The 27,536-nt window shown below is 39.3% G+C and overlaps 9 protein-coding genes across 9 annotated transcripts; 4 read left to right on the top strand and 5 right to left on the bottom strand.

Moving 5' to 3' along the window:
• Positions 1-299: 299 nt before the first annotated feature.
• Positions 300-1,070, top strand: HO133_001725 (uncharacterized protein; the record flags this gene model as incomplete). Its single annotated transcript, XM_037292653.1, has 5 exons — positions 300-374; positions 424-462; positions 521-604; positions 664-987; positions 1,047-1,070. 5 exons carry the CDS (start codon positions 300-302, stop codon positions 1,068-1,070), a joined length of 546 nt encoding a protein of 181 aa, XP_037151192.1.
• A 1,782-nt stretch (positions 1,071-2,852) lies between these two features.
• On the top strand, positions 2,853-4,455 carry HO133_001724 (uncharacterized protein; the record flags this gene model as incomplete). Its single annotated transcript, XM_037292652.1, has 2 exons — positions 2,853-3,539; positions 3,604-4,455. 2 exons carry the CDS (start codon positions 2,853-2,855, stop codon positions 4,453-4,455), a joined length of 1,539 nt encoding a protein of 512 aa, XP_037151191.1.
• A 375-nt stretch (positions 4,456-4,830) lies between these two features.
• HO133_001723 (uncharacterized protein) lies at positions 4,831-6,257 on the bottom strand (the record flags this gene model as incomplete). Its single annotated transcript, XM_037292651.1, has 4 exons — positions 4,831-5,091; positions 5,154-6,076; positions 6,138-6,176; positions 6,233-6,257. The coding sequence occupies 4 exons, from the start codon at positions 6,255-6,257 to the stop codon at positions 4,831-4,833; spliced, it is 1,248 nt and encodes a 415-aa protein (XP_037151190.1).
• Positions 6,258-6,723: 466 nt separating this feature from the next.
• On the bottom strand, positions 6,724-7,306 carry HO133_001722 (uncharacterized protein; the record flags this gene model as incomplete). Its single annotated transcript, XM_037292650.1, has 2 exons — positions 6,724-7,096; positions 7,152-7,306. 2 exons carry the CDS (start codon positions 7,304-7,306, stop codon positions 6,724-6,726), a joined length of 528 nt encoding a protein of 175 aa, XP_037151189.1.
• Positions 7,307-8,370: 1,064 nt separating this feature from the next.
• Positions 8,371-9,123, bottom strand: HO133_001721 (uncharacterized protein; the record flags this gene model as incomplete). Its single annotated transcript, XM_037292649.1, has 4 exons — positions 8,371-8,698; positions 8,753-8,872; positions 8,926-8,938; positions 9,009-9,123. The coding sequence occupies 4 exons, from the start codon at positions 9,121-9,123 to the stop codon at positions 8,371-8,373; spliced, it is 576 nt and encodes a 191-aa protein (XP_037151188.1).
• Positions 9,124-9,313: 190 nt separating this feature from the next.
• HO133_001720 (uncharacterized protein) lies at positions 9,314-10,339 on the top strand (the record flags this gene model as incomplete). Its single annotated transcript, XM_037292648.1, has 2 exons — positions 9,314-9,494; positions 9,558-10,339. 2 exons carry the CDS (start codon positions 9,314-9,316, stop codon positions 10,337-10,339), a joined length of 963 nt encoding a protein of 320 aa, XP_037151187.1.
• Positions 10,340-10,637: 298 nt separating this feature from the next.
• HO133_001719 (uncharacterized protein) lies at positions 10,638-12,977 on the bottom strand (the record flags this gene model as incomplete). Its single annotated transcript, XM_037292647.1, has 4 exons — positions 10,638-11,852; positions 11,905-12,637; positions 12,687-12,843; positions 12,902-12,977. The coding sequence occupies 4 exons, from the start codon at positions 12,975-12,977 to the stop codon at positions 10,638-10,640; spliced, it is 2,181 nt and encodes a 726-aa protein (XP_037151186.1).
• A 1,409-nt stretch (positions 12,978-14,386) lies between these two features.
• On the bottom strand, positions 14,387-16,659 carry HO133_001718 (uncharacterized protein; the record flags this gene model as incomplete). The annotated part of the gene is made up of 9 exons (XM_037292646.1): positions 14,387-14,532; positions 14,699-14,739; positions 14,891-15,387; positions 15,544-15,788; positions 15,848-15,989; positions 16,037-16,253; positions 16,313-16,385; positions 16,441-16,508; positions 16,571-16,659. The coding sequence occupies 9 exons, from the start codon at positions 16,657-16,659 to the stop codon at positions 14,387-14,389; spliced, it is 1,518 nt and encodes a 505-aa protein (XP_037151185.1).
• Positions 16,660-17,544: 885 nt separating this feature from the next.
• On the top strand, positions 17,545-18,724 carry HO133_001717 (uncharacterized protein; the record flags this gene model as incomplete). Its single annotated transcript, XM_037292645.1, has 4 exons — positions 17,545-17,590; positions 17,652-17,786; positions 17,942-18,280; positions 18,420-18,724. 4 exons carry the CDS (start codon positions 17,545-17,547, stop codon positions 18,722-18,724), a joined length of 825 nt encoding a protein of 274 aa, XP_037151184.1.
• Positions 18,725-27,536: the final 8,812 nt, after the last annotated feature.

Here is a 27,536-nt window from a genome sequence, read left to right as displayed (position 1 = left end):
GTTGTGAAGTAGTAAATTATAAGAATTAGATTTTAAAGATTGCAAATTCTAGTAGATTGCAAATCCTAGTAGATTGCAAATCTTAGTAGATTGCAAATCCTAGTGAATACGAGTAGATGCCTAATAGAAATCCAAGTCTTACACACTCTTAATCAACAACGGAACCCAAGTTGGAGAAACCGACCGACCCTCGGGAATTTTATCATCAGTGGTGTCGTCCAAGGTGGTCTCTTTTTCGTCCTTCTGGTGTGAGCAAGGGGCCCCACGCCTAGTGTGGAGACAACAAACAGAGGCTCAAGATGGGAGGTTCTGTGTCACGGATTCTCTCACTACTATGGTCAAAAAAAGAGATTAGGATTTTGATCTTGGGACTTGTATGGCCCACGATCTCTATTCCCGCGCTGTCTGACTTACGTCTCACAGGACAATGCTGGGAAGACAACGCTTCTGTATAGATTAAAGGTGCAGTGTTTCCGCCTTGGGAGCTGTAAATGGGACCAATCGTAATCCGTCCTCCCAGATCGGCGAAGTTGTTACGACTATACCTACCATTGGCTTCAACGTGGAGTCAGTAGTCTATAAAAATCTCAACTTTAACGTCTGGGTAAACTCGCCACACTTCTGCACACCAGTGTTTGGCTACATGCTGAATCAGCCCATTAGGATTTGGGTGGCCAAACATCAATACGACCGTACTGGCGCTGTTACTACGCAAACACCGCGGCTGTTGTCTTCGTGATCGATTCCACAGACATTGAGAGATTGAATACCGCGGCGGAAGAGCTCGCAGCAATGCTTAATGAAGACGAGCTACGCGATGCCGGACTACTCGTATTTGCAAATAAACAAGATCAGCCTGGAGCAAAAGGGGCCGGAGAGATTTCAGAAGCTTTGCGATTAGGTGAGCTGCGCGATAGAAATTGGAGCATAGTGGCGTGTTCAGCGATTGATGGAAGCGGAATTGCGGAAGGCATGGATTGGATGGTGGTAAGCACTCCACTCCACCAAACATTGAAGAGCAGTAGTTTGCTAATTCTGATTGTTAGCAAACCGTCAATTCAGAATCATAACATATCACACGTAGCGACAGTGCATTCAGATACCCAATGTTACACTTTGGCACGTCGATCGCCCTGAGATTTGAGGACGCAAGCATCTAGCGCAACACGACTGGGGCAACATCAAGCCCGACAAATGAATCCGAAATGCTCATAGAAGGGGAAATGCCAAATGCCAAGGGCACATGAATATTGAATGGGTTTCGAATATTGACATCGAGCCCAAAAGATGAGTTATTTTGGGTATTGAAGTGAAGGATCTATTCTACACGAAACGCGCAGTTGTCGCGATCGGCTCTCTGAGACCGCAAACAGTTTCGAGATCAGAGGTTCAAGAGTGATTGTGTGAGAAGCACTTCGAATCACAAACCGAATGGCAGTATACCACAAATGTCCAAACAATGGTATTAGTGTTCGGCTGACTTCTTGCGGCCCGAAGACACCGCGCTCATACACTCTCAAATAATAGCCGGTATCTTCGGTCGACTACTCCATCAGCGACGTCTGGAAAAACGGCTAAAAGATGTCTGCCTTGCAACTCAACCAGGCACATTGCAGACTTCGTTTGACACGAAGCACGACGATCGTTTGGCCCATTTGCAGTGCTCGGAAGGTGTCTCAAGATCGAAGAGATCTACTATTGAAATCTCCAGCCAGAAAATAGAAACTTATGGAGGTGCTACTCTCTTTGGGTCACTGCGTCTGCTGATTTCCAGCCAAACAAGGTTCGAAATTAGTATTAATATTAGGGCACGAACATCGTTTCAATCTCAAGACAAGTCTGAGTAGGTTTTGCAACTCAACCTGGCTCGAAATTACACGAGTAAAAACCTACAGCGGAGTAACATAGCCTAACTTCTTTAATACATAAGTATGGGAAACTTCGTGGGGCAGACCGAGCCTTTTGCTCGCGAAACATCTCTTGATTCAACAGTAGTAACTTTTGAGTAAGATTGGTCCCAAAATGCAAACTTGCTCCAGCACTCCCTCGCTCTGGTCCACACCTGATAGGGTTGGGAGCACACGTAAATTCGTGCTTGTTCTTTTGATACCTTGTTGAAAGCGGCGATGAATCCAGTCCGGAGCAGCAGGATGTCTCCAAACTTGAGCTCCGTCCTTTAGGCTTTAGCAACGGCCTTGAGCACGGTGCTAGACGAGGTGACAGTCGAAGCGGTGCAGATTCCTAAAATATCGACCAGAACTCCTCCAAAGAGTGTGCTGTTTCAGAAACATATTATCTTCCAGGTCGATGCCCAAGTTGAGGTGAAATGAGGAAAGGAAGCTTTCCGCTTCTCAGATTAACATTCTATCTGGCAGCTTGCCCAGCCTCTGTACGCCTGAATGACCGAGTCTACCTTACCTCGCGGGTGACAAAAAAAACGGAACGCCAAGCTAGACTACTGCGCGGAGACACACATATAAATTACTATGTATCTCTCTGTTCTAGTATCCTGTCATTGCTCCTTTACCGTCTATGACTGCTTATAATCTATTTAACATACTATCCACTTTCTCGTTAATAAAGATCTGGAAATATTAGTCCACCTCTCGTCAATTAGTGCCTTAGTCGTACTGTTGTCAGTGGCTTGGCGTTCCGTTTTTTTTGTCACCCGCAGAGCCTACTTGTATTCTCGGAATTTGCAGGGATGCTGCCTCAGAATCTCCGCGGTCTACGAGTAGTGCATGAAGCCGCCGCTTGCAGGGATACGCGAACTTTTATAAATCTTTCTGACATCTACAACATTTTCAAACACTTAATCTACCACAATTCCCCTTTTCCATACTACCACAGCAATGAAGAAAGCTCCAGATACGAAACAAGAGCCCGCCAAGACTACCAAGTCCAGGGGTTCAGTGCCCACGAAAGCTCCCGTCAAAGCTCCCGTCAAAGCTCCCGTCAAAGCTCCCTCTAATCCGAGGAAGCGCAAGAACGATGAGAATGAAAAAACACCTCCGCCACCTGTGAAAAAGGTTCGGGTTGTAAAGCAACCTGCTACAAAGCCAAAGTCAAAAGTTGCGATCAATCAACGCCCCAGTCAACATCTAGACGTTTACGTCTTTGGCGAGGGCTCGTCGTCTGAGCTGGGACTGGGAACTGCCAAAACTGCTATAGATGTCAAACGGCCTCGCCTCAACCCTTTACTTTCGGTTAATCAAGTTGGTATTGTCCATGTAGCTTGCGGAGGGATGCATGTGGCAGCCCTGACTCATGACAACAAGATTTTGACATGGGGGGTCAACGACCAGGGAGCGCTGGGACGTGATACTACGTGGGAGGGTGGTTTGAAGGACATGGATGACAATGATAGCGACGATAGTGACAAGAGTGACAGCGGGTTGAACCCAGCTGAGAGTAGCCCGACCGCCGTTCCAGCCTCGAGCTTTCCAGGAGACACGCAATTTGTCAAGCTGGCTGCTGGTGACAGCCACACACTTGCTCTCACCGATGATGGTCATGTCTATGGATGGGGAACCTTCAGGGTAAGCACTTTCCTCCAACACCTCGACGTATCTTTATAGTAGGACTAACGATCACATATAACAGAAAAATGACGGCGTCCTCGGTTTCTTCCCTAACACGGATGTTGAAATTCAACACACACCAATTCTCTACCCCGACCTCAAGAACATTGTCGACATCAGCAGCGGTGCCAACCATGCAATGGCTATGGACAGCAAAGGTGCGGTCTTTATTTGGGGTTCTGGCGAGCAAAATCAGCTTGGATACCATATCATCGAGCGTACTGGTACTAAAGGTGTCAAAACTACCCTCAAGCCTCAGCCTCTTCGCACGAGAATCAAAAAATACAAGGCTATCTACACCGGCTCAGACCACTCGTTTGCCATTGATAAGGACGATCATGTCTGGTCTTGGGGCGTAAACAGCTTTGGTGGCACTGGTATTCGCAAGGGCGCTGGTGATGACAATGCAGTGGTCTATAATCCAACCATGGTGGAGACTCTGGACCTAGACGATGACACCATAACCCATATGGAGGGCGGCCAACACCATTCAATCGCAATCACACAGAAAGGCAAGGCACTGATTTGGGGTCGCATTGACGGATATCAGACCGGTCTCGACATGGCAACTGTCCCACTCACGTCCACCATTCAGGACAGCAACGGCAGGCCACGGATCGTAATCGTGCCTACAGCTATTCCTAATGTCGGCAAGGCCACCTATGCCTCAGCTGGCACGGATCATACGATTCTCCTGAATGACTTGGGCCATGCATACGCTTGGGGTCTAAGTGCTACATATCAGACTGGGCTTGGTACTACGGACGATGTCCAGTATCCTACACGCATCGACAATACTGCAATCCGGGGGAAGATGCTGAATTTTTCAGACTGTGGGGGGCAATATTCGATTTTAACTTCAGCTGCTGCGTGACCATCAGAGGCACACATTTCTTCGTTTCAAGGAGTTGAAAGGCATGATACCTATAGAAAAGGGAGAGGAGTCTTGACCTAGTTTAAGTCGTTTCGGTCTTGGCGTATCGACATCTAGAGTGCACTCACTTTGTGTCTAAACATGTCCTAAAAGCGCCAAACCTCACACCATCTCTCTCTTGCATAGCGGTGTTGAGACTAAGACCTGCAGTCGTTTGGCGGTTGCACGGCCAGATTCGTTTCCTAGCATTGATCTTACGATAGAGCAAAAAGCAAGCGTCTGACGGCGTGAGAATTCTATCATCATGCCCTTTATCCTTTAAACAAGATACAAAGACTTGATCAACCTCATAGAAGCGTCAGAAAAATCTATCCTTCACCTGTATCCGAGCCTCTTCGTAGGCGATTGCCCTTCCAGCCCATACCCTCCCTTGTCCGTGCCCTGCATGCCTATGTGATTTTGGTAAGGTATGTAAAAACGTTCGTTCCCGGGCGGAAAGCCGATCTGCTGTTGGGGTGAATGATGCATGTAAGCTGGATGCTGAGGCGGCGGAGGATGATGGGTTTTAGCCCTCCACAGCCCGAACGTCAGGTTATTGACTGTGAAGCAGCCTACTATGACGGAGACGCTAACGATCTACATGAAGTGGTTAGACATGTCAAGACTGCAAAGGGGAGAGTTGAAGAGAAGGAACGTACTATTGCCTTCAGTGATATTGGCTCAATGAAGCTGTTGACAATCTCCGCGAACATGCCAGCACTGAGCCTTGATCTTCCCACTTTGTACGGATCCCGTTGCATACACTTCTCCCAACTATTACACACCGTCTCCATGGCTGGCACCCTACTGTCCCTTTCACATTTGTTTTCCTGAAATTCTCGTGCACAAACGGCCATCTCTGCAAGTATTTCTGACGATTCCATCATGGCCCTTTCAGTAATATCGTTGCTTATTGTTGAGAAGATTCCGTAGAGCACGTACATGACGCAGAACGCGAGGAAGAAGTTTAGCAGGAATTGGACGTAGTAGGAGAGCGTATTGGGTAGGCCCGGGTGTGCATCAATGAAGGTAAGAACCGAGGGTATGAATCCCATTTGCTGTGCGGTCTTAAGATTCTGTTGGGTTCCTTCACCACTGCCTGGTGGCTCTTCGAAGTCTGAATCGTTGTTTGAGCGTCGTGACGCTGAGCGGACGTCTGGGCCACCATCTCGTCTGCGACGCTTTTGAACTTTGCCCTTGCTGCGAGTCACAGCAAGATGGGATCTACGACCCACCTCGCCACGCCCCAGACTCGAGAACTTGCTCAAAAGACCTGGTGATGACGGTTTCTTTTTGGATTCCTTGCCCTCGAATTGCATCATGGCGCCCTTAGTCATGGACAACACCCTTCGAGCTGATGGTTCTGGGGTATCGTCGGTATCCACATTCACAGGAGACGACATTTCAGCGCCGGAGGAAAAGTCTGTCTCTATTGATTTCTGCGGGGTGGTGAAGGGAAAGTTGCGAAAAGAGAAGGGAGGCTTCGTCGAGGGCGTTGATGGAGGAAGGAAGATCTGTGACCCGGATGGGCCAATGGACGGTACAGGAGTCTTCGAGGGGGAATCGAGGAAACTCGCTGAACCTGAATGTACTGCGCGTCAACTTATTTTCACTTTGCTGCACCTAGGATGTTATACACTTACGCTTTTGACCCGTAAAGCCTCCTCTGTTCTGACTGCTATCTGCGGCGCCCTTTAGAAATGGTGAATCTGTATCTGTTGGGCCATGACCTTCTTGCCATTGCCAGTCCATAGGACTTTCATGCGATCGCACATCTGTGTTCAGGCGGGCCATTTTATTCGTAAGCGGACTGATGGTGAAGACTGTGGCAACTCAAAATCTGCGAGGGAAGCAAGGTAAACAAAACTATTCAACTAGCGTTGTTGTGAGCGCCGGGTAGGTTACGTGAAGTATTACAATCGTTGTACGGTTACTCTTATCTTACCATGGTGCACCGAGAACAAAGCGTTGATTTGGATTTTATGACCTTGATTGTCTATTGACTTTATGGACAAAAGCTTATCATACTGGTAATCCAATTTCGACTAAGCAAGAATAGAAAACGAGAGCACATATCGTGACACAGGTCACAACCTTCCGTTGCTGGCTCATTCTTTCCAACACCATAACCTTCTGAGGACTCCAGGGTCTGGAAGACCGCAACACCATGAGAATCCACATGCAATTGCTTAAGGAATGTGAAAGGGACGCGACTGCGGAACTCAGCCCTTACACAAGCTCAAAGTCATCATCGTCAGCGGCATATCCCGCATGCGTATCCTCCTTCTCATTGCCAACAACCTCGTACTCCTCTTTGACCAGCTTCTCCATTGCCTTGGTCTCGAACTTCTCCACCGCCTTTGCTAGGGCAATACCAAGAATTTGGCTGCCTTTGCCAGGGCCTCGCGGTGCATCGTAAGAGTAGGTGTAGCCAGCGTCAAGCTCTGGCGCAGCTGATGCTTCTTTGACATCTTCCTCGGTCGAAGAGTCGGAGGTGCAGGTATCGTGGTCAAAGCGAGATTCGTGTTTGCGAGAGATCTTAGCGACTTGGGCAGCTTTGTTCTGCTGGAATTCAACCTCGCGTCGGACCGCCCTGCTGTAGCTAAGCAGCAACATTTTTAGAGCCATCACGTCTCCGGGCATGGATGTTTGCTTACCTTGTGGGGTATGGCTTTGCAGGGCGTCTGCTAGGGTGTCCCCGGGTTGGGAGCCCTTCTCCGAGGGCCCACTTATGCTTCTGGTCCAATTCGCGTTTGTGATCTTGCTCGAGCTTGTGCTCCTTGGCCAGATCGTTGAGACCGATGTTAGACATAAGTGCTTGATACCCGGGGCTGAGTGTAGAGCGTAAAGAGATTCGTTCAATGAGAGGCGGATTGAATATAGACTCCAACTGTGCCGCTGGAAGTTTGTTGGATGTTCACAATGAGGCAGAAGGAAAAGATGTAGGGGAGGGTGGTGAAACGGATGTATGGCGTGATATGAGGGGGGTATGAAGAAGATAGACAGGTGAGGCGGATGAATGATATATGAGTATTGTCAGTAGTGGTGACTACTTGCAGACGCGTCTGAGTCACCGGCAAACAAAGGCAGGTGCAAGGGAACAAAGCAGAAGAGAGACTTTGACTTGTGAGGGAAGAAGGACGGGTGACTCGATGAAAGCAGATAGACAGATAGACAGATAGACAGATTCAAGCTTTGAAGGCAGCTTCTCAAAGGCCCCAACAGGTTTAGGAGCTCGGGGTACCAAGCCTGGCCATCGTGACGATACGGAAGGCGGGGGGCGATAAGGCGGACGCGCACATGTTCACTCCAGCTCCATCACTGGCCCGTCAGCTTGCTCAGCCACTACCGATTCACCAGTCACAGCACCAACGCTGGCAGGAATGGAGGAATTATTGTACTACCCGATGCATCTATTTGTTTCATTGTGGGTTTGGAGCTTCTCCTACTGCCCCTTGTGCGCATGTTCTATTATTGGACCCCAACGAGAAAAGCGTTCAAGTAAATTCGGTACTACGGTGGTCGAACAGGGCTATTCTATATTCCGAATACTTTATGACATGACCTCGTACTCCTCCAAAATGACTTCGGCTATCATGTGATCAATGAGTTTGAAACAGCGTCAAAGGAAACCCTGTTTTCTCTTTCCATAATGAGTACTCGGCTTCCGAAATAACCCCCATTCCTCAATCACGATGATTAAAAGGGCTCACGTATCTGCTATAAGAATAACACACCACGCATAATGAACCTCAACGTTGTGGTAGCTTCCGTCTCAGTGTATCCCCCATTCTTCTGACCAAAGACAACTTGGAATGATCTTTTCTGGAGCTCACGAACGATGAAATGAATAACTGGAGTTTCGATTTTCGTAAATCAGCCACTGCCCTCTTCTTCTTCTGACTCACTAGCCTCAGCCCCGTCGCTCGTTAGGAACTGAGGAAACCACCCATATGCGCCCAGATCTACCGTTAGTTCTCCTAGATCGCCAGTTCCAACAGTGACTCCTTCTGCGCACACTTCAGAGTCAGCGTTGCTTTTCAAAGGCCTCACAAGACATGTCTTGGGAGTGGAAAGGGTCTTCTGCTCCGGAAATATGTCTTGCAACTCAGCATTCGGCACCGAAAAGGAGGGAATTAGGTACTCCGAAATGTACGAACCTCGCCCTAGGAACGCCGCTTGTCTCGTAGCACCGCCTGGACCTCTGTGACTCTTATCAAAATTGACGATTTAGCTCCATTGAGTTCTGACTGCCGACCTTGGTGATATGATACCTTTGGCGTTGATGACTCGTTGCCATGGAACATTAGCATCGTGGAAATGATGATTTGTGTTTGCTGAGGAAGACGGTAGATGCTTTAGACAGACGCCGACCTGTCTACAGTTCGATAAGCTCTCAATCCGTCGACGTGCTTTCCGGAGACTGCTGACCGAGGACGTTCGGCTAAATCAAAATGGCACATCAGGCGTGTTTCACAGCAGATGAATAGTGGCCGGAACGGAATTTTACTTACACCTTCCTAGCAAACGAGCAATATGACCGTAGCTTGTAACACGTCCCCTAGGGACTTGCTGGACTGCTGCGTAAACGGCATTGAACCACCACTCCGCTTCATCACTACGGGCCATTTTATTTGCCCAGCTAAGTTTGATTTGACGTGTAAAGGTGGTAGAGGAGCAAGTCTTGATTGATACTGAAACGCGCTTCGCGTTTGCCTACAAGTATATACCAGGTAATAAAAGATAGCCGCGGCTGCCAAGCTTTTCCCCAGAATTCGAGATCTTGCTCAAAATTCAATCAAGCTCCAGATTATCAAGTATGTCCCTCGCGGACTACCTTGCGAAAAACTACCTGACAGCGGACTCGAAGCCGCAGAAAAAGTCAAAGAAGCGCAAGCGGAAGGACGGTGCAGCCTCGGGTCTCATAATAGCAGACGATGATGCCTTAGGCTGGGACCGTGACAGCACGGGCAACGCTGACGACGATGCACCGCTGGAAGGTGAGAAATATTTGTCCTCCTGCCTTCAACCGATTGTCCCACTCTTTGACCCTAAGTTATCAGTGAACGCAAACAGCGCCGAATTTCGCAAAGCGAAAAAAACAACATGGCAGACCATCGGCACTCCAACACCTTCCTCCAATGAACAAGCCGCAGCCGACGCTATTCTTACATTTTCAGCTGCTGAATCTCGGGCTCGTGCTCTCGCGGATGATGATGCCCCTACTATGGAAGATTCGGCCATGAAAATGGAATCGGGCGCCCATGCGGGGCTACAGACGGCGGATCAAGTCACTGCACAGCTGAAGCGTAAGGAAGCCGAAGAACGGCGAAGGTTCCTGGAAGACGGAGACGACCATAGCGGCAAAGGGAAGGAAACCATATATAGAGATGCCAGTGGCCGCATCATCAATGTGCAGATGAAGCGGGCGGAAGCCCGTAAAAAAGCCGAAGAAGAAGCGGCCAAAGCAGCGGCGGAACTCGAAGGTCAAAAGGGAGACTTCCAGCGAGCCGAGAAGGAGAAGCGCAGAGAGCAGCTGAGTGAGGCGAAGTTTATGCCTGTAGCGAGGTACGCGGATGATGTGGAGCTGAACGAGGATTTGATGGAGAGGGAAAGATGGAACGATCCAGCAGCCGGGTTCCTTGAGAGGAAAAAGGAGGGCAAAAGTGTCAGCGGGAAACCGTTGTACAAGGGACCTGCAACGCCGAATCGATATGGGATTAGGCCGGGTCACAGATGGGACGGGGTTGATAGAGGAACAGGATTTGAAAAAGAGTATTTTGCCGCTAGGAATCGCACGGCAAATTTGAAGAATCTTGATTACGCTTGGCAAATGGATGAATGAGAATGCTGGTTTCGCAATCGGCTTGCTTGCATATGGACAATATGCATAGCGGCGAGGCGTGAGTGGGGGAACATCATATGGGTTTCGCTGCCAAGGCTGTTGGTCAAATGCATGCACACGACCCAAATCGTAGCTCAATATAGGAACTACAGTGGCATTATGAAATATGCGATTTGGGCAGGACGCCTCAGGGTGAGTATGGGCGTATGCAAGAAATGCCCAAGGATACAAATGATAAGGCAGGACGGCATTATGAACGCTAGTCAACGCTTCAGGCATCCATGAAAACCCGTTGCTTTCATTGTTGCTTCCTACTTTCTGCTGGTGCCATCTTCTCAATGAGACCCATGCCGATCGAAGATGATTCTTCCCAGCTTCGCTGCCTCAACCAGAACTGATCCTGGGGAGTAGAGCTCCTCATACTGCCTTGTCGAGCTTCTTCCTCCAGCGATGACCGCGTGATCTTTTCTCTGTCCATTGGTGGCGGCAGCTCCATTGCATCTTCCCCGAAGGATTCTTCGAAATAGCGTTTACGAACCATGAACCGTTCTGCATGCTCCTTTTGCATTCCTGGCGAGTCCATTTTGGAGATCGCTAAACGTACTGCAAGGCGAACCAAGAGATATATATGCTCGGAGAAGAAGACGGTCAGGAGAAAAGCCCATCCTTTGATGTCTGCTGGCGTGCCGTCTGGGCCTAAGCCATCATTGCTGAAGAGATATACGAGGGCGGCAGTAGAAATGCTGCCTAACCATGTAAGAAATCCCAAGCTATCCAGCCATGGTCCAATGCTGTCGACTCGGTGCGGAGTTGGGCGTTGCATCTCAACGCAGATCTTGACAGCGTCCGAGCGAAGTTCCACCCAGTTGTTGATGAGGAATGACACAGCCGTCACTGGCCATACCACCGAAAAAAGGGTCAGATAGCCAAATTGGACAACCATCTCTCTCAGATCCGTAGACACATCGTAGACATCGAGCTCGGCCTCGCCGCGGACTCTTGCAAGAAACTCGGCTTCTTCAGGCAGATCGTTCGCAGCTGCGTTTGGAGCAGCACCTCCCTTCCTGGCGGCTCTCTCGGTCTTAAGCTCTTGATACTTGTGAAAACCTCTGCGCTTGACGTAAGGGACGATGGTCTCCATCGCGAAGTTGACTATTTGCGCTGTGACAGCGAAGTAGATAACCTGCTTCCGGAGCCTTGCTGGATTGATGGCAAACCCCGCTTTTGGAGTCGCAAGCTGCTTCTCATTTTCCGCAAAGGGACGCGCAGTCAGCTGGAAGATATCCAGATAAGGCACGATTAAGCTGCCAAACGGCACGTAGACGAACGCTGTTAGGAAGACTGGAAGGTATGAAGTGATGAAGTTGAGAATGAAGATTTTCTGGGTCATGGCAGAATCATAAGCGTCGGTGGTTTCCCAGTTTTCGTAGTTGTTAAGTCGCGTCGCAATCTCGGTCAGTATCGTTGTGATTGTAGGGACCAAAGCTGTGAGAAGTAGCGTAGGGAGGAAGACCTACATGGGAATCAGTGTCTTGAACAACATCGCTGAGGACCACTGGCTTTACCAGAATACTCTTGAATGGTCCATTGTAGACCTCGGATAGGAAGATCTCAATGCCAAAACAGGTGGCTATAATTAGTCCAAGTGCCAAAGATGCCAGGACAGCAAACGGTAGCTGGAGAAGCTGTCTATACAACCTCTTCGTTGCTGGGAAGACCTGTACAGCCTCACCAGTGATCGGATCTTGGATTTCCTTTTCGTGCTGAAACTCTCTTCGCTTCTCCTGAATGGCTGAAACACCTTTCACGCCCCAGCGGATACCGAGATCTACCTCTTGCCGTTTCCAGTATTCGATAAAAACCACGCTCCACAGACAGTTGACAACTGCGTAGATGGACGAGAAATGGCCTAACAAGACCCACGACGAGAAACCGAAGGCCGCAGGGAAAATTAAAAAGGCAAAGTAGGATTGTGTGAAGGCGAAGTAGTATGCGACTTTCTCGCCGAATCGATTTCTGATCTCGTCCAAGTCCTCCACTTTGAGAAACGTCACGGTCGCCCATTTCTTGATCCATTCCTTGTTGAAGGTATGATCGTGGAGTGGGAAGATAGACTCTACGTTCTTCCATTGACCATGAGTGGGAACGATCCCAGCATTTCCTTCTTCCTTTGGACCTGTGATCAGCTGGTGGACTATACGATACCGTTCAGCTTCTGTCAGCGGCTGGCTTGTCAACGAGTTCTGCGTTTCCCGATCCGGCTGGGCGGGCCTTATGCCGTAAAGCCAGTCCTTTACTCTACAGCTTCTGTTAGATGACTTATAACATTTATGATTATGGTGCGCACCTGGAGCGATAGATGGCGTTGTTGAGACGCTCATCGGAAGCCACTTTGACGAAGATCAGAAGGGAGCAATTCCCTCCGTTCCGGACCTCAATCGCGAGGCCTACCCTAGCCAGTGCCTGCAGAAGGTCCTGAAAGCTTCTTGAAGCCTCCGTCTTAGCTGTAAGGGTTGGTCTTGTCAGACAGATGCTTTCCACGGGAGGGATTACGCGACTTACTGGAATCCGCGAATCTGTAAATAATGACATAGTCAACTTTCAAGTTGTCATGCGGTATATTATGGTGTGGAGGCATGTTTGCGCTCTAGAGTCAGTCTTCTAGATTCGAAAGTCTCGAGGTCTGACTTGACTTCCTCTGACTTGACTTCCTCTTGCAAGCCAGGAACCAAACTTGGAGACTCAGACAGCGGAGCTTGGAAAGTTGGAGGAGGCTAGACGTCATCGCGCTTCGCGACAAACAAGGGTAAAGTAGTCTACTCGGAAGGGTTGGTACTTGGTCGTGATCGGAAAACCCTTTTCTCCGGGCCGAAATTCCTCCTGCAGAACCACTGCGTCTGGGTATTAGAGAGGCTACAGTCGGTACTTGATCTATAGCCTACAGCCTCTTTCCCATGGCCTCTCTACTCATACCTCCACCCTCCCCCTTCGAGCCGCCTTCTATCCCATATCGCCTGCTTAGCTCACCGCTGAGATTCTTGACTCAGACACTCTACAACCTTATTCTATTTCTGCGGGGCCCGTCTACCTCCAAGCCTCCATCTTCAAGTCAAATCCGTATTGTCTGCATTTCCGACACCCATACACACAAACCTACTTTCCTACCTCAGGGAGACGTCCTAGTGCATGCGGGTGACCTTACCAGTGACGGCACAGTTGCCGAGATTCAAGATCAGATTGATTGGATATCTTCTCTACCTTATGAGCACAAGGTCGTCATTGCTGGTAATCACGACAGTTGGTTTGATCCACGAGCAAGGCGGAAAACCGATGCTGGCAAAGCGCCACGGTGGGGTGATGTGCACTATCTCCAGCACTCCAGCGTTCAGCTCACCTTTCCCAGTCAAGCGCACCGCCAGTTGCGCTTTTATGGCGCACCACAAGTCCCCCAATGCGGTGGGGAGGATTTTGCCTTCCAGTATCATCGAAGCGACGATGCGTGGTCGTACACCATTCCACCAGATGTCGATGTCTTAATCACCCATACGCCACCAAGGCATCATCTGGATCTGCCGGCCGGATTAGGATGCGATTACTTGTCAAAGGAGGTCTGGAGAGTGAGACCCAAGGTACACATCTTTGGGCATATACACGCAAGCCACGGTCGTGTACAGGTGTTCTGGGATGATACACAGATACTGTATGAAAAGTTGTGTTCGAGGGAAGTCAAGGGCGTGGTTAGGGATATGGTGGCCATCCTAGCTTGGCTGGATATGATGAAGTTGGCAATGTACGGCGTTCTGAGTATACTATGGTATAGAGTCTGGGGTGGAGATGGAAGGGGGACGGTAATGATTAACGCGGCATTGATGTATAGAAGTACAGGACGACTTGGGAATCCTGCGCAGACTGTAAACATATAAGAACAGTGTAAGCCTAAGTATGTTTCGCGACTTCTTTCGTATTCTATTTACATAAGCATATATATGGGCATGCGTAAAAGAAGTTTCACTGCAAAACACCGCAAGATATTAGAGACTGACATGCTCATAGCTTCGCCTTCTCCTGTGGGTTCACGAGCGGATCATAGATGGTCATACCCAAGGTATCTGCTGGCACTGAAGTCGAATGCATGCTCAGGCCTCTAGTGTCCAGGAGCGTGGGGTTGAGTTGATCAACCTTGGAGCAGCCAACTAGCACAATTCCTGAATCAGCATTCTCATTCGTTGATGAAGATTTGAGAAACAGGATATCGTTGAGGAATAGAAAGGGTGGATTGGGTAACTTGTTCCTCCAGCATGTCTCAGGACTCAAAAAGCAATCTCGAACAGGAAGAGACAACTCCGAAAAGTGCCTTACTGAGTCTCATGTTCATCTCCATTTCATCTTTCAGCAATTGCCTATAGAGGTTTCGGGGTCAGCATCTCTTCTTCGAGGCAAGTCTCCAATCAGACAGCTTCAGGGGAGTAAAAGACCCTTTCTTCGCGAAAGATGTCTTGTGACTCGGAATGTGGTACTGAACAGGAAGAATAGGCTCCGAAATGTACATACATGGCTCGGTCCACGCCAGGCAGTCCGTAAGCACTCATAGCATATAGAAACGGTCTGCCAATCCCCACCCCTCTTGCGCCCAAGCACAACGCCTTGATTATGTCAGTAGAACGTCGAATACCGCCATCAATATATATCTCGATCCTATCCTGCCAATTCCGTTCACGCAAGACGGGCATAACTTCAGCAAGAACTTCAATTCCTGACCTTGCAAAGTCGAGCTGGCGGCCACCATGGTTGGAAAGTACAACACCTTGGACGCCAACCTCGATAGCTCGGATGACATCTTCAACCCTTTGTACACCCTTAAGAAGGATTGGCATACTCGTCACGCCGAGGAACCAGGGAATATCTTTCCAGCTGAGTGATGGGTCGATGAAGGAAGAGATAGCACGTGCAGCGCCTTGGGATCTATCCACGTTGTCGCCGCCGGTGTTTTGCACATTCGATCCCACATCAGAAAATTTGCTGCGCATATCCTTCTCCCGGCGGCCGAGCTACGCACATTTCGGAGTCAGCGTTGCTTTCCAAAGGCAAAACTCAGGCTCGGAAGACAAGTCTCGGGAGTAGAAAGAGTCTTCTGCCCCGGAACTATGTCTTGCAACCCAGAATTCGGCACAAAGAAGGAAGTGATTACTCCGAAACGTACGAACCTGAGGTGCATCGACAGTAATGAAGAGACCTCTACACCCACGATTCTCGGCATGTTTGATTATACGTTCCGTAATTGCGCGGTCTTTGTTTACGTAGAGCTGGAGCCATTGTGCCTGGTCACCCTGCCTGGCATCGACAATCTCGTCAAAAGAACAGCTAGCGAGTGTGGGAATCATCTGGATGACATTATGTTTCTTCGCACCACGTGTGAGTATTACTTCGCCTTCGGAATTGCCAAGTTTACCTACAATCACATTAGAAATGCAGGTTCTCCGATGGAAGTGCCAGGATAGCGCTACTGACCCAGTGCTGTCGCAGTGACATAGAATGGAATGTCTACTTTAGTTCCAAGCATTTGGGTGGAGAGATCTATATTTTCAACATCGTGAAGGATTCTTGGTCGAAACCATATCTTATGGAAGGCTGAATGGTTTTCTCGCATCGTCTCGTACACTGTCAGTATTTTGCAAGAATGGTACATCATTGGCTCACAATCTCATCATCTGATCCGCTGGAGTAGTAAGCCCATGCGGTCTTCTTCATTACCCGTCGCGCCACAGCCTCAAAGTCCATTAGGTTGTAGCATTGTTCCAAAATCGGCATGCGTTTGATTCTCTCTTGCCGTTCTTCTTCATCGGGGTCGAATTCTTTTTCTTGTTCCACTGTATCCATGTTCACTTCTCCCAAGTGCTTCGATTTATCAAGAAACCTGGTCGTTTTCAGCTCTTTACTCACCTTCAGTCCTAGAAGTCTGAAATGGTTTCTAACTTATCAAGGGTGTCCGGGGGGTGTATAGGATTGTACGTCTCGGTGGCATCTTTGCCAGCCCACTTGAGAATGACTGTATCCAATGCTTCAGTGTACGAGTCTGTTTCTCCTTGGCGTAGTGGACTCACTGGATTTACCTCCTGGGTGCTCTTCTTTGAACTCGGTGACATCGTAGACTCTACCGTGGATAATGACCCTGCCGAATCGATGGTTCAGTGGAACAGAATAACGGCAGCGGGGAGGTTGGGGGAAACCAACCAGCAGTCTTTGTCATTATTATGTTTGGCCACTTCTTCGCCACGCAGCTTTTGCTCCTTTGGCTGCTGATCATTCGACTCGTGGTTCATATTGAGCGAGGTCTTGATTTCGAGAGATGCTTAATGCTAGAGAGACAAACCAAGAGACAGAAACAATGATGGCAAAAAGAGCTTGTAAAGTAAAACCCTGGCGGTAGACGGGTTTTGAGAAACGAAAGGGAGAACAGTAGTTAACAATATGATGCAGCGCTTGCTGGGATGCTTGCAACTCCGAAACGAACATTGCCATTATTTGCCGGATGGGCGATGAAGCTTCGGGCAATGGGCGGCGCTGAGCAGGCCTGGGGTAGAGCATTGTCGATCGTTTTGCGGGGACTAAGCGCCGGAGATAAACAAGGTGGGGTTGGTGAAGGAAGTGAGGGATTGGATTGAGAGACTCTAATCTTACTCTATCTGACCTCTTGCAATAATAGTGGATGCGAACAAGTCAGACTTTCGTTGCGTGATTAGATACTCCTTTGAATTCTCACAAAGCTGAATCATGTTCGCTTGGAGAAGATGGGCAGGGGAAAAGGCAGCCAGTCACCAATAAAGCCTGCACACCCCAAAATCTGCAAATCTACCACAACTTGTCAACGAGTGGTCATAACAAAAGGCTTCCGCTTCATATGTTAAAGATCACATCAGAAATAATAAGTCTCGCCGCAAAACATATTTTGTAAAGACAATATAAATACCTAGAATGATTTCAAAGAGTAAAATAAGGGGATTTCTTGGCGTGTGCAGGCTTTTTTGACCCCGCGTGCCAGTCTGCCAGATGAGAATTGCGGCTAGGGCTGACGGAAGATCGTTAAATCCGGAAGGAGTGGGCGCGAGTTTCCAATCACCGCCATCAGAAGACGTCGACAAGATAGATTCTTTTGTCGACTAAAACAGCCATAGAGCCAACGCAAAATTCATCATGGATGATAAATAATGTCCAATAGCCTCGAGGCTAAAATTTGCGTCCTAGGTGCGCAAGGTTCGTTACCACACAACAAACATGGCATTTTCTGCTCAGGTAGCTAGCTGATCGCGCGTAGGTGTCGGTAAGTCAAGCTTATTAGACCGATATATCAAAGGATCTTTTAGCCCATCCAGCGTCACATCAACTATCGGGGCGTCTTTCCTCACTAAGAGGGTGGTTGATGTTGACACCGGAACTACGGTACGCCTCCGTACGTACATTTCAGAGCTGATCCTTCCTATTTGGTATTGAAGTTGAGTCGCAGGACATGTTTCGGGAGCAAGAAGGCCTTTCTACTCCCGGGACCTGTCTTGCAACTCCATTTCCGATCTCGAATAAACAATGCTGACTCCTGAATCTGCGTAGAGCTATGGGACACAGCAGGTCAAGAGAGATTCAGATCCATCACAAAACTGTACTACAGAGGAGCAAGTGCAGTACTCCTTGTCTACAGTATCATAGATGAAAGCAGCTTCGAAGAGATGGGACGCTGGTTGACGGAGATGAGGGAGAATCTTGGGAATGATATCGTCATACACGTCGTAGGAACGAAAAGCGATGTGGTCGCGCAAGAGCCCAGTCTAAGACAGATTCCATTCGAAAGATGTATAGCATATGTTGCAGAGAACCTCTATCCGCAAAAGGTCTCAACCCCTACCTTCCCTGGAAGCGCTCGCAGCAGCGGTTTCTGGGGCCAAGAAATTGGTACGTCACTTCGGAGCAACATCCCTCTAATTCGTACCCCGGTTTGATTTCCGGGACATGCTCCGAGAGTACTCACGACCCTGTCTTGTGACTCCCTCTCCATCTCAAAGAAGAAATACTGACTCCGACAACGTGAAAGGCTGGGACTGTTGCCATGAGATCAGTGCATCAAATGGTGAAGGTATTGAAGAGGTGTTCCGTGTTATCACGAGAAAGCTTGTGGAACAGAAGAACAAGAAGGAGCAGGAACAGTTGCGAGACGAACGCAACAACACGCCGGGTCAGAAAAGGGGTCAAGGTGGCTATTTTGAAGGCCTTTCGGATGTCCAAGGTAGCTTCAAACTGAGCAACAAGCGCCAAAGTTGGCTGGGCATCGCAACTGGCGAAGAGGCAAATGACGGCGCTCAAAGTCTTGCCATAAACAGGAAAGGAAAGTGCTGTTGAACATAGTCATTGCCTGTAGGCACGTTTCTACCAACTTGGATGGGTAGATTCTCTTGATAGCGTCTGATGTGACGTGGTCGTTACCAATGCTATATCAAAGTCTTTGTAAAAAGCTGAACTGAGAGCGAAGAGACCTAGCACTTATCCACGCGAGCCCGGCCAAGATGTGAAAGGTCAAACAGCCATTGCACTTGTGGAAATTTGCTCTAGCAGTCCATTACCAACGACCAAGAATTTCCAATTTGGCGGCAATGGCCACACACTTCTCCCCAGAGGCCGACGGTTTAAGCGAGGATCGTCGGTATACGAACTTAATATAGTTAGCGTAATTAGCGTATAACTCTAAATAAGAACTTACTTATATCGCTTATTTCTTCGTTCTTATTATAATATTTTTATTATTCTATATATTTATATCTATATCTATATTAAATTATCTCTATTATTCTATATATCTATTAAAATATCAGTATATATAAAAGAATAAGGTAGGGCTGAGCTTGAAAACCTTGAATTTGTATGTGCAGCCAATCATAAATTCAGGGTCACTACGCTCTTTGGTTAGACCAGCTGAGTCATCGCGGGTAAATAAATTAGCGTCCGCAACCATCAAAAAAATATCGCTCACCAAAGTAGCCGGACAGTCCTAATCAAAAAACAGGTACACATTATTTGATTTTAGAATAACTTTTTTGTTTTCTATTAAAATTTTGAGATTTTTTTTTTAAATTATAGAACGAAATGTGGGCTTTTAGATAAAGAAAGAATTATAAATTTAGTCTTATAATCATTAAAGCGTAAGGAATTCAAATATCGCTCACCAAAGTTCGCTCGACAGCCGGACAGCCCTGATCAAAAAACAGGTACACATTATTTGATTTTAGAATAACTTTTTTGTTTTCTATTCAAATTTTGAGATTTTTTTTTTTTAAATTATAGAACGAAATGTGGGCTTTTAGATAAATAAGAGTTCTTAAATTTAGTCTTATAATTATTAAAGTGTAAGGAATTCAAATATCGCTTATTAAAGATCGCTCTATCGCTTACCTATTTACTCGATAGCCCTAATCAAAAAAAAAATTATGAATTTAATTTATAGGCCTTTACTCGTCTTATTATATATATATAGCGCTCTCGATTACTAATAGTAGCTAAGAATAATAAATTAAGCGCTAAGATAAAGAGTTTAAAAAGATATATAAGTGAGATTCTCTTTTTTCTAATTATTTATTCTATTTTTTTAAATAAAAAATCTAATATTATATTTTTTTTAAAGAAAGTGTCGTTATATTAGATATTAAGATCGTTAAAATAATAATTTAAAATTTATAAGTAAGAATCTAAGTGAGAAGGAGAAGCTATAATATTATCGTAATCTTTTCTTTTTTATTTATTTTTTCTAAATAATTCTTAAGGCGAAGTTTTTTCGAAAGATCGAGTATAATTTAAAGTATTATATATATAATAAAGAATATAAGATATATTTCTTTATAAATTTCGAATAATTATTAATATTTTTTATAATTAATAAATAATAGTTATATCTAATTAGAGATAAACTTTTAATTAATTTAAATAATCTTAATTTATTATTATATAGATATAAGTATAAGATAAAGATTTCTTCTTTTTTTCTAAAGCTATTTTCTAATTATTTATTTTTAATAATTAATTTAATAAGTAATATTAGAACTTTAACTCTAATTACGCGCTAATAATTCTTATATTCTAATTTAAAAAAAAATATATATATTTATTTAATTTTTATAAGATTATTTTCTAATATTACGATATTTTTAAAGGATAAAGACTTAAATTCTATAATATTTAGTTAATATCATATTACTATAATATATACTTTCGAAATATTCTTTAGCGATATATATTCTTCTATTTTATTAAAATTATTTTTTTAATCTATATTTTTAATATAAACTTTTTAGAAAATAGCGAATTTATAATTATATATAGATATAGTTTATAAGATTATAAAAGCGAAAGAAAGTAAGAAATTCTTTATTTTTTTTAAAGGATCTTTCTAATATTATATTTAAATAGTAATTATAAATAAGTTTAATAAGTCGAAGAAAAAAGATATAAAGAGTAATAATATAGTATAGATATTTAATAAAATCGAGTAAGTAGTTACATAGTTTAATAATATCGAACTATTCTTTTAAGATTTATTCTCTTTATTAATAATAATAATAATAATAATAATAATAATAATAATAATAATAATAATAATAATAATAATAATAATAATAATAATAATAATAATAATAATAATAATAATAATAATAATAATAATAATAATAATAATAATAATAATAATAATAATAATAATAGTTTTTTAATAATAGTAATCTTTTAATAATAATAATAATAATAATAATAATAATAATAATAATAATAATTTAAATATAAATTTAATAATAATTTAAATATAAATTTAATAATATTAATAATTTTTTAATAATAGTAATCTTTTAATAATAATTATCTTTTAATTATAATTATCTTTTAATAATAATAATTATTTAATAATAATAATCTTTTATTAATAATTATCATTTAATAATAATTATCTTTTAATAATAATTATCTTTTAATAATAATAATCTTTTAATAATAGTAATCTTTTAATAATAATAATCTTTTAATAATAATAATTTTTTAATAATAATAATCTTTTAATAATAGTAATCTTTTAATAATAGTAATCTTTTAATAATAATAATCTCTTATTAATAATAATTATTATTATCTTTTATTAATAATAATCTTTTATTAATAATAATTTTTTAATAATAATAATCTTTTAATAATAATAATCTTTTAATAATAGTAATTTTTTAATAATAATAATTTTTTATTAATAGTAATTATTATTATCTTTTAATAATAATAATTTTTTAATAATAGTAATCTTTTAATAATAGTAATCTTTTAATAATAATAATTTTTTAATAATAATAATCTTTTAATAATAGTAATCTTTTAATAATAATAATTTTTTAATAATAATAATTTTTTAATAATAATAATTTTTTAATAATAATAATTTTTTAATAATAGTAATCTTTTAATAATAATAATCTTTTATTAATAGTAATTATTATTATCTTTTATTAATAGTAATCTTTTATTAATAATAAGTAAAGATTTATAAATTAAATTTATAATTATTTTTTTAATTAGAATTATTAAGTAAGTAGATAAATAATTTTTAATAAGCGAACTTTAATAAATAATATTTAAATTTCTTATACTTTAATAATTATAGTATTAAATTTAATAATTCTTTTTTTTTCTAAAAGTTTATATTTTATTTTATAATTTAAAAAAAAAATCTTAAAATTTTAATAGAAAATAAAAAAGTTATTTTAAAATTAAATAATATATATCTAATTAGAGCTATTCGGCTATCGAGCGAACTTTAATAAGCGATATTTAAATTTCTTACGCTTTAATAACTATAAAATTAAATTTAGAAATTCTTTTTTTATCTAAAAGTCTATATTTTATTCTATAATTTAAAAAAAAAATCTTAAAATTTTAATAGAAAATAAAAAATTATTCTAAAATTAAATAATATATATCTATTTTTTAATTAAAGCTATTCGAAACTTTAATAAGCGATATTTTTTTAATAATTATAAATATTAATGTTACATTCTCGATATAGCGTGAGAAACCTTACTAGCGTAACTTGGCATGTCGCTTTCTTTCCTTTCTTCGAGAACGTTTATAGCTGAGACTTAATTAATTATTTAATTATAATTAAAATTAAGAAATATCTTTCGCTTCTTCGTGAAACTTCTTTTTAGAAGTATATATATGCTTCTTATATAGTATTTCTAATAATTAATAGCAATATAGACTTTCCTATATTCTTTAAATATTATTCTTATTATTTTCCGTATTAGAGATATTATTCTTATATTAAGAAGTTTTTTCTTCTATTACTTTCTTGAAGAAAGGATCTTTTTTTAAAAGAAAGGATCGCTATGAGAGCTATTTAATTCCTCTCACCTTTTTAAGTAACTTTTCTTCTCTTAAAGAAAACTTATCTCTTATCCTTAATACTTCCCTTTCTTCTTAATAAATCTTTCTTTTTATTTTCTCTCTATATCTTTTTATAATAGAGTACGATTATTTATAATTAACGAAGTTAGAAAATCTATTCTATTAGACTTAACGATTTTACTCGCCTTTTAATTTTAAGCTTTTTTAATAAAAAATCCTAAACTTTATAAGTAGGTTCTTAACGAGAACTATTATTAGATTATTAAATTGATTATATAGATTTATAATCTATCTATCGATATTCTATATAATTAAGATTTATATATTTAACGAGATCGATCTTAGAGTGTTAATTTGATCTCTTCTTCGAAGATTACTCGATCGAAGAAACCTCTTATCTACCCTCTTTTCTAAAATCACGGTTTTGAATTTATAAGTACTCTAATAAGAGCAGTTACCACCTTTATATAAGAAGTTCGTTATTATATAAATATTAATTATTTTCTTATCTAGTAAATTAGAATAACTCGTCTTAAATTTAAGAATATCTCTATTTTCGAGAATTTAAGTCTCGACTTAAGAGGTTATATAGATGTCTTTTTAGAGTTATTATCTTCTCCTTTTTTTAAGATAACTCGATCTTCTCGCTTTAATAATAGAATTTTTTTTTTAAGCTCGATAAAGATAAAGAAAGAAGATTTATTAGTCTTTTCTTATTATTATCTATAATATTTACGCGAAAAACTCGATCTCTTTATTAATCTTAGTTTTTATCTTTCTTTTTATTACTTTCGAATTTTATATTAGAAGTAAATCTTACTTTAAAAAAACTAAGTATATTAAATTCCTAGAATCTCTATATAGCTACGGATTTAATAAATAAGATTCTCTTTTTATTAGGTTAAGCTATATTTAATAAGATATCGAGAAATAGTAATAAAGAATATTAAAACTTTATAAGTATAGGATTTTCTAATAATAAATTTAATAGATTAGCTTTTAATTAGCTAGAAGCTTTTAATTTAAAAAATATTATTTTAAAATTTAATTCTAGTAAAAACTAGCTTCTATAAGATTAAGAAAGTCTTTAATAAATATCGCCTTCGTTTATAGAAGTAAATTTAATAATATAATAGACTATACTATAAGCTATATAAGTAATTATAAGGAATTTATAATTTATATTTAATATTATAAGTTTAATAAGTTTATAAAGTCTTTTAGAATCTTCTAGATAAGTTACTTCGAAGGGATCTAATAATAATATTTATATCTTCAATCTAGGATTTTTTTATTTAAATTTTAAAGAATTATATAATATTAATAATATTATTTTTAGTAGTAAAGAAATCATATATTAAGAAGTATATTCTTTCTATTAACGTATAGAAGATTATATCGTAATTAAAGAAGAGGATATTATATATATAAATCTTTTAATTTATTTTTAAGAAGCTATCTTATTTTAATAGCTAAATACTCTATTTTAAGATAAAAAAAACGCGATAATATAATTTTAAATAGAATTAAAAAGAATACTTACTCGACTATAAGATCGTTTTAAGATATCTATATTCTTAGCCCTAGATTAATTTATAAGATAAGTTTATACTTTTAATAATACTAATAATAAATATAATCTTATAAGCTATATATAGAGCGTCTTTAAGTATATTATATAAATAGAAATCTTTAAAAAGTACGCTTAAGCTATTTAGACGTAAAATTATTTAAAAGTCGAGTTATAAGTTATTATATCTTCTTTAACTTCTTAAATTACGCTTTATAAATTTATAAAGAAGCTTAATAATAGAAAGAAGCTATAATATCGTTTTAATTAGTAAAAGAAATTATAGTATAAAAATATATAAAAGAAAGTTTAAGATTGAGATTAAGAGAGAGATTGGGATTAAGATCGTGAATAACGATTTAATAAAGATTAATCTTTATTTAGAGAATAATAAGATGGGTTTTAGAAAGCTTAGAAGCGATTATTTCTTTCTTCTCGCTCTTTTATAATAGATTTATAGATGTATAATACTTATTCTTATTAGCTAAGATCGTTATACTTAAATTATAAATATTAGTAATAGTCGAATTTCTCTATATATCTTTCTTATACTTTTTAAGTTTATACGCTTTATTAGTAGAATTAAGGTGATTAAGTATTTTCTTATATATAGTTATTCGAATAGCAATTTCTATAGGCTTTACTCTAGGTTTAGACTTAAATTTAGGCTCTAATTACGATTTCGAGAAATTAAGCTTTAAGAAACGCTTTATTAGCTTTTAAATAGCTATTTATAATTATAGTCGAAAACGCCTAGTTAAATTAGTTATAGTATTTAAATTAAATAAACTATTAGAATTATAATAAATGTTTATTTTATCTAGTTAGATAATATAGTAATAATTAAGAATATAATAGTTAAGAATTTATAGAAATATCTATATCTTAACCTTTATAGGAGATATACTTTTATAATCTTAGAAATAAGAGCTTTATTTTTAAGAGCTATTATAGAGACTATAATTCTATATATTTATAGGATTTTTCGGTATATTATATAAGTAATAATAATTATTTTTATAATACGTATAAGAATAAGGCTTTAAAAGATAAGAAATTTGATTATAAGAATGAGGAAGTTAACGTCGAGTTCGTTTTAATTACTTATTATATTACTATAAGTAAAATAAGAGATTTACTAATTTATCGAAAATATTAAAAGAAGTTTTCGTCTAATAATTAGTTATATGTTTATTTTAAGAAGAAATCTTATTATTAAATAATTTCTTTAAAGAATACTAAGAAGATTTCTAGAAAGAAGAATTTTATGCTTGACTTATTACTAAAGAAGTTAATATAAATCTTTAAGAAAATACTATTAGAAAAGGCGTTTATTTCTAAGAAACTTAAGTTAATCGAGTTCGTAGTACTCGCGAATCCGAATAATGGAATGATCTTTTGATTATAGTATTATCTTATTAGGCTATTTAATCTTTCTTTAAAAGCTTTATCGAAATTAGAATATTTGAATATCGAATATTTAATAAGTATAGGGGATCGAGTTTTCTTAAAGAGATTAGTGCTTTCTTTCTCTACTAAGAAGTATATAGTTTTAATTATCTTACGTGGAATTAGCTTAAATTAATATTTTATTAATAAATAAATTATTCTTTCTTTTTTTATAAAAGATAAAACTTCGGAAGAAAAGTCTATTATAATTAAGTTTATTTAAGATATATATATCGTGAATAATCTTAAAGTAAATCTCTTAATAGAGATAAATATACTCGATCTAGAAGGAGTAATAATTAATCTTCTATAGAAGAAAGTAATTCTTATTAAATATAGAAATATCGCTATATCGATATAAGCTACTATTAGAGATAATATAAAAATTCGATAAATTATAAGATCGAAATAATATTAAGTTATTTCTTTAAAATCTACTAGATCTATTACTATATCTTTATAAGATAAGAACTTACTTTCTAATTAAGACTTTCTTTTCGAATTAGAGATAAATAGAATTTATATATATCTTATAGACGTAAATTTTAATTTTATTTCTATTTGAAATAATAACGTTATTTTACTTATAATATCTTATTATTATAGAATTAACTTCGTAATTAAGTATAAAGCTAAAGAAGATTACTCGATTTAAGTAGAGAATTACTCTTTAATAATTAAGATATTCGAAGATAAGAGATCTATACTCGAGAAATTTATTAATCTTATTATATTAAAATTAGCTATCGAAAAGATAACTATAGATCTCGCTTTAGAAATGCGATTATTTAATAAAATTACTATCTATAGAAAATAGAAATATATTAATATAATACGGAGTATTTTAGAAGAAAACTTTTATATCTAGAAAGACTCTAATAATACTATTAATCTTTTTAAAGCGAAGTAACTATAGATATTAATTACTACGAACTAATAATCTTTTTTAACGAAGTTAAAGAATAAAATTTATTCTCTAATTTTAAAAGGTTATAAGCTTATTAATGAAAAGTTTAATAAGATATATAGATAAGATAAAATAAGCTAGTCTAAAAAGTCGACTTTTTTCGCTTTTTCTTATTTTTATAATTTATAAGATAGTCTATATTAAGTCTAAGAAAATATCTAAGCGAAAGAAAAGAATTATTATTAATATTAGAGGTCTTAATAAGATTATAATTTTTAATAATTATTCTCTTTCTCTATAGAATAATATAATTATAATAGTTTAAGAATATATTTTTATTAGTATAATTAATTATAATAAATAATTTTATTTTTTTTTAATAAAAAAAGATTATCGATAATAATTTATTATAATATCTTATTAAGAATTAGAGTACTTTAATATAATAGTAATAAGTTTTAAAAATTTAATATCTTATATTTAGAGGAAAATAAATAACTTTCTTTATTTATATTATTACTTTATTAGATACTATATAGACGATATTATTATCTTTTTTAAAAATATAGAAGATTATTTTAAGTATTTAAGAATGATCTTTCGTCTCTTCGCGAAATTTAAAATTACTTTTAAGTTTAAGAAATTCTATCTTGAATATTCGTTAGTTACACTTTTAGAATAGAAGGTAAATAGATTTAATTTTATTATTATTAAGAAAAGAATTATAGCGATTAAGGAAATATAGTTCTTCGTTATTTTAGAGATACTCGAAATCTATATAAAAATAGCGAACTGGTTATAAAGAAACGTTAAATATTTTATTTAGATTTCTAAGCTATTATAATACTTAAAGATAA

The sequence above is a fragment of the Letharia lupina genome (genome assembly GCF_014066315.1).
Source record: "Letharia lupina isolate WasteWater1 chromosome Unknown contig_13, whole genome shotgun sequence".
NCBI lineage: Eukaryota > Fungi > Ascomycota > Lecanoromycetes > Lecanorales > Parmeliaceae > Letharia > Letharia lupina.
Note: the sequence above shows the minus strand (reverse complement) of the source record. Positions and strands in the feature narration are given on the sequence as shown.